The sequence below is a fragment of the Alligator sinensis genome, unplaced genomic scaffold (assembly GCF_000455745.1).
Source record: "Alligator sinensis unplaced genomic scaffold, ASM45574v1 scaffold87_1, whole genome shotgun sequence".
In the NCBI taxonomy this organism is placed as follows: Eukaryota; Metazoa; Chordata; order Crocodylia; family Alligatoridae; genus Alligator; species Alligator sinensis.
In genome coordinates, this window is record NW_005841929.1 from 3,660,207 (window position 1) to 3,671,383 (window position 11,177).

The 11,177-nt window shown below is 45.6% G+C and overlaps 1 protein-coding gene across 3 annotated transcripts in view; it reads right to left on the reverse strand.

Moving 5' to 3' along the window:
* Positions 1–1,873: 1,873 nt before the first annotated feature.
* The window catches only part of CCDC77 (coiled-coil domain containing 77), a 21,307-nt gene continuing 12,003 nt past the window's right edge, over positions 1,874–11,177 (reverse strand). For 2 of the 3 annotated variants that reach the window (XM_006019454.3, XM_006019453.3), the window contains exons 7-11: positions 9,852–10,000; positions 8,267–8,510; positions 6,179–6,304; positions 5,879–6,031; positions 1,874–2,542 (exon numbers count right to left, since the gene is read on the reverse strand). In XM_006019454.3, coding sequence (XP_006019516.1) covers positions 2,396–2,542; positions 5,879–6,031; positions 6,179–6,304; positions 8,267–8,510; positions 9,852–10,000 — 819 coding nt within the window. In that variant the 3' untranslated portion in view covers positions 1,874–2,395. Of the gene's footprint in view, positions 2,543–5,425; positions 5,496–5,878; positions 6,032–6,178; positions 6,305–8,266; positions 8,511–9,851; positions 10,001–11,177 lie in introns of all 3 variants that reach the window. The other variant, XM_025198827.1, reaches the window with a different exon arrangement.

The window sequence follows — 11,177 nt, forward strand, 5'->3', positions numbered from 1 at the left end:
TATGAACTTGTCAGATGTAGGAAAACGAAGCAGAACTTGTACCTTCTGCCCTTGGAGGTAACCTCCTAAAGTTTATACTTTATATCCTTTTATTTTGTAAACAAGAATGTAATTTTTGCAGTGGGGTGGACTCAGAGCTTACTGACAAACTAACAATAAATAAACCTCAGACAGCACATCAGTTTTGTTGTGCGATGCGGTATCAGACACATCAACAGTATCATGCAACTTGTTTTGTAGTAAGCACCAGGGCATTGGCCTGTAGCTTCATCTGGTCTTTTACATGACAGCTGTTATTGAATAAAAGGTGCTAAGAAATGTTTAAAATAATGTGTCTGACCAAAACATGCAGGGCTGATGCACCTGCACTTGTAGGTATCAGGTAAGGCAGGAATGGGCAATTATTTGGGCTAGAGGGCCACTTAAGGAGTTTTGGTGAACTGTTGCAGCCTGGGGCAGCAGCATCCCTCTGCCCCATGCTGGGTCAGCACCCAGCCCCTCTCACCCACCCTGCAACAGCTCATCAAAATTCCTTACATGGTAGATTACTAGGCCCAGGAGTGCATCAGTTCTGCCCGTCTCTGGCCCTGCGCGGCAATTCCAGCCCTGGCCCCTGGGTCTCCATGGAAACCAGCCCAGGACCCCCACAGGCAGGGCGCACACAGCTGGGCAGATAGGAGGAGATGGGATGAAGCCACAGGCAGGTGGGGTATGGTATCTGGGAGCAGGATAGGTAGGTGGGGCCAGGGACAGAGCCACGATCAGCTCCCCGCACGCCCCTGCAACAGGCACTGGGTCTGTAAGAAGGGACATACGGGGACCAGTACCGGACCCCAGCTCCACACTGTCACTGCCTAATGATCCTGACTCTGGCCCCGCCTGCCCATCCTACTCCCAGACACTGCTCCCCATTTGTCCGCAGCCCCATTCCATCTACCCAGCCAAGCACATCCTGCCCACAGGTGTTTTAGCCAGTCTCCATAGGGACCCTGCCCGCCCACTCTGTCCAGCACCTCTGGCAGTGGGTGTGGGGCAGACAGGCTGGGGGGCCCAAGCAGCAGGGCCCGGGCCCGCAGCCGGCAGGGGCCACTCCCACGAGGCGGGAGCCACTCCTGCTGAGGCTGCGGGGAAGGGGTTGTGGCGGGACCAGCTGCACACATCATGGCCTCGGCTGCCTGCCGTGGGCTGGATAAAATCCCTTGGCAGGCTGGATCTGGTCCATGGACCATATTTTGCCCACCTGTGACTTCAGGAAACATAAGGTAATCCAATGAGCAATTTCTTAACTTGGAGGGGCTGAAACTGAGAGCCAAGGCTCCAAAGGTATGCTTTACTGGCTTCCTAGTAACAGAGAATTTATGGTAGCTGGGATATGCAACATAAGTGGCTAATATGTTATTACGTAAAGAGCTTCAGGAAGAACATTAGAACCTATGGCTAGATTCTGATATCCTGATTCACAATTATGCATATTATTGATAATAATGTACATTATTCACAATTATTCCTACCACAATTCCTACGGACTTCAGGATACACTTGTGAGAAGTTTAGTCAGAGCATTAGAATGTGGCCACAGGGATATCAGAGAAGCTAATTTACAAGGAGTGCAAGAGGTATGAATCTTGTGATAAAGAAAATGCATACCAGTCCCTTTAACTGCCTCTTACATACAGCATCAGCCAGGACACACTGGCCACTACCTAGGCCTAATGAGGATGGCTATGCTTTCTCCCTGCAACAGTTCTTAAGTATGAATGAAGTGCTAGCAACAGATAAGGTTAGAATAGGATGGTTGCAGTGGATGAGAAGAAATGAGGCAGCCACAGTATTCAAATATAGGAAAAAAAAGGGAACCACTACACATGGAAGCTTTCACTCTTAAATTTTAATTAAAAAAAAAAAAATCTAGAAAACATTACAAACTTGATTCTTTGGCAAATAATAACAACAATAAAAAAACGTCAGGAGGCCCTTGCGGCTCAAGTCGCATACCTCAGAAAGGCATCAACTTGATGACATCATGTTTGACAAGATGGTATAAAAAAATTACAGCAGAAAATTCCAAGAAACTAAATCAACTTTTCACACTCAAAGTCGTCTGCCCATAAGCATGTGTTTTTTGGGGACAAGGGATGAACGTAAGATAGAACATGTTTAATCAATGATCTCACATCTAGTAGGGAAGGGACAGCAGAGCTGGACACATTAGGAGACAAAGGAAACATCTCTGCCACACACTGAAATTAATTTGCAGATTTCCCTAAGCAATGCTGCTTCTTGTTTGTCGTGGGATGCTGGGAAAGAGATATATGAAGCCTGTTCTTTAAACTCACCTTTATAACCTAGAATCAGTCATGGTCATAACACTACTATGCTGGCTGATCTCTCTATATCAACAGATCCGTAGTTCATTCTCCAAGCCATAGATTTTTGCCTTCAAGTTTCTTAGTTCTCCTTGAATTTTGCGAGTTCGCCTGTTGCCTTGGCGTACCTCATGCAGAATAGCAAGGTCTTGGTCTGGTCCAATATTCATGGTCACCTAGAGAGAAGAGGGGGTGGGTGGAAATAAAGCTAGGAAAATTCTTTCTTGGAGTGTGATCTGGGGAGGATTATAAAGCAAACATTCCAGTCATGGCAAGAAAGCACTCAAACCAGCATAGCTAACTGCATTGATAGAAACAAAAGGAGGCGTACCAGGACAGAGAACTGAGAATAGAAGCATTTCTTTAGCATCAGAGAGAGATACAACACCAATTGAGTGAAAGAAGAGTTCACAGAGTATACCGTGAAATGTATCAGTAAACAGGTGGCTTGTTTAAACAAGCCATAGCCAGGATTTATTTTATTTTATTTCACTTCACAGGGACTCAAATACAATGCGACTCATTCAACCACAGTGTGATTCTCACTCATATATAAAAACCAGGTTTTTATTCTGTGTTTATATCTAAATTATAATTATCAGGACAGATGCTTTACTGCTGGTGCTGGAAAATTGTAACTTGAAAACTGCACTAGTATTTTTGATTTTGAATGACAACGGTTCAAGATTATACTAGCTGTATTCTCCAACTTGTATTTTAAACTGTATTTCTGCACCCCATCGTGGTCAAGTCTGTCCAGAGACTAGGACAATACAATTAAGCCTCCACCTTCCCAAAACAGTTATAAACATGCTAATATTACAAAAGCCTAAATCTGTCTGTCTGCCCCTAATGCTTTATTTGCACTCTGACTGGCTGACAAACAGCCGCCCGGCCCAATGTGGCCGCGGCAGCAGCTGGGGGAGGGAAGGAGCAGCCCTCCTCCCTGGGGCCCACTCCTTCCCCACGGTGCCCCTGAGCCTGCTCCTCCTGTCCCCAAGCAGGCCCAACATGGGGGGAGAACCAGGAGCACTGTGGTGTCGGCGTTGATGGTGGGGCCAAGGGGGGACTGGGCCCGGGTCCAATGCGGGGTTGGGGAGCAAGCCCAAGCTGGGGGAAAAGCCAGCCCGCTGCGGTGGGGTGGGGGAAGTGGGCCCAGCCTGACCTGGCCCAACAAGGCAGCTGCAGGGGGAGGGGAGGAGGCTGTCTCCACATCAGGCCCGGGCCCACTCCTCCCTTCCCCCTGCCGCTGCCCCCCCATCATTCTTAATGGGCAGTTGGCTAGTTTGAATAATAATCTGCTTCTGCAAGTTAACCATTATTTTCCTTGTTTTTAACATTTGAGTAACCTGCATGCGTTAACCCACAATGTCAGACTGTACATTCTGTGTAAGACTACCTACGATGACTTCTGTATTAAGACCTAACTTAGCGCATCAATAACCCAAACTTGTTCATACTGAAGTTTTGGCATTTAAGGCTAAAAATAATGATTAGATAATCTAGTCTGAACTTTTGTATGTCACAGGCAATTAGTTTTCATCCAACTACCCCAATCTGGATTAATCAAGTCCAAAGACTTTCATTAATCCAAATCATTCTAGTCCTCAAGGGACTGAACTGCACACCACAGGACAGGAGAAGCTAAGGCATCACTATAGTGCCTGATGCTCCTACAATGGCAAGGAATTAAGATATGCTCCAGTGTTACCAGCAGACCAACCATGTCCCATGCTGCAGAAGGAAACAAAAAGAAACCCCAAAACAAATCCTAAAGTCCCTGATTAATCTTGGGAAAAAATTCTTTCCAATCTCAGATCTTGTGATCTGCAAAACCCCAAGCAAATACATCAAGCATCAGACCAACTTCTAGAAAAACTGGTCCATACCACCTCAGAGCACTGATCCATGGAGTCTGGTGACCAAGCCCAACTGTGGCCAATCACAGGTATTTCTGGAAGGGAAAACCCCAAAATCCAGAATACATGCATCTAATCTTGTCTCAGTGAGGAGTGTGGTGGGGATTAGTCTTCCTAACCTCTGCTGGTGAAAGGCTGAAGCAAGACACTGCTCAGATCTCTTGCTTCATTTTCACCAGCAGAGGTTAGACAACCTGTTTTTTTTCCTGATAAAAATATCCCAAATGCTCTGATTAAAAAAAATCTGCATTTTTCCATGATTAAAATAAAATACCTCTGCCCCTGGCCCTGCTATTGCCCCTCACTCCCAACCCAGAGCCCACTGGCCCTGCTGTCACTTCTCACTCCCAACCCAGAGCCCCCTGGCCCCAGCCCCCCAGTATGCTAGGAAGGGGATGGGTGTATGGGTAATAGGGTGGGTTAAGTCTATCCCCATAGACTTACCTGCAAGGAGCTGCGGGAGCAGTTCACCACCACCCTCCCTGGCTGCCACATGCATGTACAGATGCATGTGGCACCCCTTGCATCCCACTCCCCACCAGCCCCAAGGAGCTCTGCCAGCCTGCAAGGGGAAACCCACTGTTTCCTAGGTTTTTCATCCTGTAAAGTAGAACATCTGTGTTTTTCTCCTTTAAAGGGGAAAATTCATGTTTTCCCATAGCAAATGGAAAACATGGAACCCTGGTTATTCCCTTAATACAGAGCTGCAAGTGTTATGAGCATACTGAGGAATGCAGGCTATCCTGTTTTCCACAAATGCCTTTGAAAAAGGTGATGAAGTAAAGGACTCAGATTCACAAATTCCAAAGCCAGAAAGCACTACCAAAACTAGCCCACCCCACTTAAACAGACAACAAAAGTTGTCGCAGATGCTGGGTTTAAGCATGTCTTTTAAAAAAAAAAGCTCTTTCATCTTAATGACTCCAAATAATGAATCCATCAACTTCCCTTGTTGAATTGTTCTGATGTATAATTAGTCTCACAGCTGGAAAATTATATCTGAATTTTAAAAATGTAATGAATTTATCTTCAACTTCCAACCACCGGAGATTTTTAGGCTTTCCTGAGCACAGATGAAAAGCTGTCCACTATCAGACATATTTTGCAAAGGTAAGCATCTATACAGTGTAACCCAGTCACCTTTCAACTTTTCTTCAGTTGATGGCTAAGCTTTCATTGAACTGAACTGGAACAAGATCAGTTCCCAGAACTGTTAGGAAAAAAAAAAAAATCAAACATTTTTGCCACATTACACACACACAAGAGGTGGCAGTTGATATTCAGCTGCCTAACAGCCATATTAGGAGAATTGGCTTGGAAATATCAGACGAAAAGCACAAGAGAAACGTAACTGGGTGCATTAATTACATCAGCTATATAATCATAAGTCCCTAACAATATGGATGCCTAATAAGAGAGAAAGAGAGTGCGTTAAAAATTGTAACACTCCACACCAAAAGATAATGGACATTATCAGTTTCTAAAGACTCAATTTAGGAAAAATAGGAATTCCCAACACATTTAGAAACTTAGAACACACCAGTGTGGACTAATTACAGCTCAGTCCTCTCCCTAACCACAATCAACGATTACCTTGAAGAGCTGTTTCTCTACATCCTTCAACCTCTGCCGAAGCTGCTTAATGTCATTCTTGAAGCCTTCTACTTCCATGCTACGCCGTTTTTCCAGGGCCTCATATCGTTGCGTCATCAGTTGCAAACGCTTCCCCATCTTTTCTGAGCGTTCCTGAGGATGGGGGAAAAAAAGAGTAGGATTTCTAGGATAAGGCATCATGGAGTCTCTCTAACACACACACATGCTGGGGCTCAAATAGCTACCTACACTGGGATGCAAGCCCATCATACAATTGGCAACAAGTAACAGAGGAATTACCTTGAAGAGCTCTCGGCCAACATCCCCCTCTTCACGAATCCTAGCCAGCTCACCCTCCAGGGTAACACATTGCTCTCGGTACATGCTTGCCAGTCTCTGCTCCTGTATTAACTGCTCCTGCAATGACTAAATCCCAAAAGCAAGGACTAGGATTAATAAATGGTGGAAGCAGGTAGTCAGTACACATAAAACCTCCCTCCCCAAAGAATAAAAGGTGGGACAAAGGCTATTCCCATAACAAGTTAATAGGGGTGCACTGATAGAGATTTTAGGGGCCGATACCAATTTTTAAGGAGGCATATTGGCTGATACCAATCCAATTGCCAATATAATTGCATGCAGCTGCTAAATCTGTTGTGGTGAAAGGGGAGGGGGGAGGGAAGGGCATGGGGGGCAGATGAACACCCCACTGTGGTGAGGGAGAAGTGGGGCAGGGCAGGACGCGGGACGGAGGCGCAGCTCAGCCGGGGGTCGTGGGGGGGTGGCTTCAGCTGCTGCTTGTACCCCAGGAGGACACAGAGGGACAGCATGTGTCCCCAGATCTGCATAGGGTGGGGCTGTGCTGGGCTCTTCTTGGCAGGGGCTGGGTATGGGGCGGGTGGTGGCGGCACTGGGAGGGAGACTACGGGGGGCGGGGACTACAGCCACGCCAAATTTCGCCCTAATCCCCACCATAGCTTGCCTCCTAGTGCTGCTGCCTGCCCCAAGCCCAGACCCTGCAGAAAAGAGTCCAGCACAGTCCTGGCTCCAGCCCACAGCTGCAGCCCTCCCATCCCACCCCATGCAGATCCAGGGGCACATGCAACCACCCCCAGCCCCCCAGTGCCCTCCCAGGGTACAAGGAGCAGCAGGAGCCACCCACTTCCTCCCTGACAAGCTGTGGCTCCGTCCCACATCCCACCCCAGCTGGGCAGTGTCTGCCCCTGCCCCACTCCCTCACTGTGGGGGGTGTTGATCTACCTCCCACACCGCAGTCTTCCCTCCCCCCTCCCCTTCCACCACAATGGACTTACCAGCTGCACGCAGCTCTCCAAGCTGTCGGGCTGTGCTCCTCACTGCCTGCATGCTGTGCACATGCACAGGAATTTATCAGCCAAGTCTAATACAGTCAATTTTCTTTATATTGGTGCCGATCCAATATCAGACCAATGTATCGGTGCACCTCTACAAGTTAAGTAGAGATATAACAAATAACAAGCCCAATAACCTGGTAAGTGGCACTGTGCAGGCAGCCAGACCAGAAAAATTAAAGGTCTAACCACAAGATTTGAAATATAAAAAAAACTCCTTTGATTACATAATTAACTCCCTATGTGGTTCCTTCAGTGAGACAGTAAAACAAACAAGAGAGCCAAACGGAAAGGGTGTGGACACACAAACATTACTGATTGGGAAGTGGTTCACAATTGTATTAAGTGCTGCAACTCCAACACCACAGGGTGGGAGCAAGCACCCATACCAGTGCTCCTCACATTGGGTGAGAGGGAGAAGAATGCTTGCACCCACTTTGTGCATCCCAGGGGGTGGATGACGAGTAGCTGAAGGCATTTTTATGTTTCTGCTTTGCCTTCTCCTAAATTTGAGTTCAATAAACTTCAATAGCCTGTGACTGAATGAAGTCTGCAGTGTGCTTGTCTGACTTGAGTGGCAGAGTGGGTGCTTAGACCCAGCCTTTTTGGTTCCCAGGACCTAAGGGACAGGGCACATGATGCTGTTCTGCAGTGGAGTTAGGAGTGAGGACCCAGCTGGTGTTAAGAAGATAGCTTTTATTGAACAAGCAGTGCAAAAGCAGAATTTTGGGTGGCAGTTGTCATTTAAGTGAAGTCTACTGAAGAATGAAGAATCATTATGAAGAGTCCTAACTGTAGAACATTTCATCCCTCAGTTTTGTAAGCTATACAATGTCCTGCAAATCAAATCCTGTTACAGCAAAGCTAGCATAATCAATATATCCCATGTGAACCTTTCAGCTTTGAAACACAGAACATGTGTTTCTCAGTAAAGAACCAAGTAAAGATACCATCTTAGATACTCTCAAATCTCCATTCAGAAATAAGTAGATCTCATTACAGAGGGAATAGCGATTACCTTGATTTCTCCACTCTGTACTTTCTGAATTTCACGATCTGCATGACGAATCAGCTTGATGTCTCTCTCCTTTCTCTCCCTCTCTGGCTCCCTGCTGATGAAAACCACGTCCCGGCCTTCATCAAGTTTCCTCAATAAACTGTCCTTCTCTGCCATCCACGCTTTCTCATTTGCTCGTGAATCAGACTTCAGCTGGAGAAAGTCCCGTGTGCTCTCATAGAGTAGGTTCTGGGTCTTATGGAGTCTCAAAACAGGAATTAAAAAAGAAAATGCACTCCCTCCACCAATACCCTCCTTTGTTCCCCTGTATTCTCATTAGGAGTCAGAATCATAGAATAACAGAAAATTAGGGTTGCAAGGAATCAGGTGGCCATCTAGCTCAACCCCCTGCTCAAAGCAGGAGCATCCCCAACTCTCTCAACCCAGCCAAGGCTTTGTTTACCTAGGTCTTAAAAACCTCCAAGGATGAAGAGTCCACCACCTCTCTGGGTAACCTGTTTTAGTGCCTGTTCCTGGAACCTTCTTTGTAACCACCCTTCCCATAACTGAAAGCTGTTATTAAATCCCCCTTCAGTCTTCTCTTCTCTAGACTAAATAAGCCCAGTCCCCTCAGCCTCTCCTCAGAAGTCTGTGCTCCAGCCCCCTAACCATTTTTGTTGCCCTCTGCTGGATTCTCTCCAATTTTTCCATATCTTTTCTGGAGTTGGGACCCAAAACTGGACACTATTCCAGATGTGGCCTCATCAGTGCCAAATAGAGGGGAATAATCACTTCCTTTGTTTTGCTGGCAACACTCCTACTAATGCAGCCCAGTATGCTGTTAGCTTTCTTGAAAACAGGGGCACACTTAGCTCATATTCAGCCTCCTGTCTACTGTAACCCCAGGTCCTTTTCTGCAGAGCTGCTCCTCAGCCAGTTGATCCCCAGCCTGTACCAGTGCATGGGATTGTTCTGTCCCAAGTGCAAGACTTTGCACTTGTCCTTATTGAACTTCCTGAGATTTTTTTTGGCCTAATCTTCCAATTTGCCTAGATTTCTCTGAATGCTAGCCCTACCCTCCAGTATAATCTGCTACTCCACCTAGCTTCATGTCATCTGCAAACTTGCTGAGAGTGCACTCCATCCCATCTTCCAGATTGTTGATGAAGACATTGAACAAAACTGCCCCCATGACCAACCCCTGGGACACTCCACTTGATACTGGCTGCCAACCAGACAGCGAGCCATTGATTACTACCCTTTGAGCGCAAACAATCCAGCCAGTTTTTTTTTTTATCCACCTTACAATCCATTCATCCAACTCCTTAGCTTGCTTATGAGAACGTTGTGGAACCATATCAAGAAGTTGGTGCAAGTGTGAGCTGAGAAAGGATAGGAATGGCCTCAGAGTTCTGAGCCAGTTTTAAGAGCCACTTTATCCAGGGATGATGGGGTAGTTTAACCTGTAGATTTCTTAGTCCACCTCCACTTACATACCAAGCCACTGACTGAATACTGTGTTTTCTGCCTGCTATATTAAAATAAGGAAATTATTTTAGACCGCTTTACAGCCTCAATTAATACAGAGTTGTTCTCTTGTACTCACTTATCTGTCAAGCTTTTGATCTTGTCTTGGTCCCTCTGATGCTGAACCTGAGCTTCTTCGATGTGAATCCTCCTATCTTCTAACAATGCATCAAGCTGTTCCTTGGATAACCGGGTCTGCTCTTCCATTTGAGCCTGTAGAGCCTCTACCTGAATGGGCATGCAAGAAAGGCATTAAGTGAGCTCCTATACCAGATATGCTGCCATCCTTGTGAACACTGTTTAAATACCAGGTAAATATACAAACAAATAACACTCTCAACCCCTTAATACCTTGTTAGATACCTCATCCAATTTCTCACTTATAAATTTGATGTTAAAGAAAAGCCTGCATTGGAACTCTAGTTATTTCTTTAACTTATTTCTCTGTATCCTTTGTAAGTGATAGACACTTTACAATCAGTAGGCCAGATTCTTCCTTGCCTGCTATGAGACCTTGGAAGCACAGACACTTCGAAGACTACTATTTTGAATACAGCATATTAAAAAAAAAACAAAAAAAACAAAAAAAAAAACCATCTTTTGCTATAAGTGTTATGTGTTGTTGTGCTCTGGACTCACTGTGGGTAATTAATGCAAGTCCCAGTAGGGGACACGTCTGAGAATCTCAAGTCCTGAGGGAAATGCATCCACTGATTTGTTCTGGCTCCAAGAAGCCAGACAAACAATGAAGGTGATGAGTATAAACAGTCCCAATGTGGGGACACACTAAGGAAGATACAGACTGGAATAAAGAACTGGTAAACTTGTGGCTCTGCATACCAGGACTTTACAAGGCTGACTGTTAATACCTGCTAGATGTAACATGCATGTAGACTGCTTACTGTTTTATTGCATTTTCTTTGATTTGCTTTTGCCCCCACCCAAAAATAAACTGAATATGCTGAAAGCTGGATGTGACAGATGGACCCAGTCATTAGTCTCTGAAGAAAACAATACAGCAGCTAGTATTAAACTGCTAGAGACAGGACTGTTACCTTGAAATCTTGGTCTTAGGCTAGGAACAGACATTGGATAAGCTGGATAAACTGCGTCTGTGCTTGCCCTGGAACAAAAACATCCTGGGATTGGTGTGTATACACATCTCCCTTCTTATCAGGATTTAACAAGCAACTGAATGCCATGCTGCTTTTCTGCCATTGATTCAATGACATAATCCCAAGATAACTGTTCAGATATACTTTGCAACATCTTGGGATAAACTGTTAGTACCTCTTATCTGGTAACCTTTTTTTGTTTGTTTGTTTGTTTTTTAGGATTTATCCCAGGACAGCAGACGTGGATGGTTTATCCCAGGATAAATGCACTGCCTGTTTGCAGCCTTAAG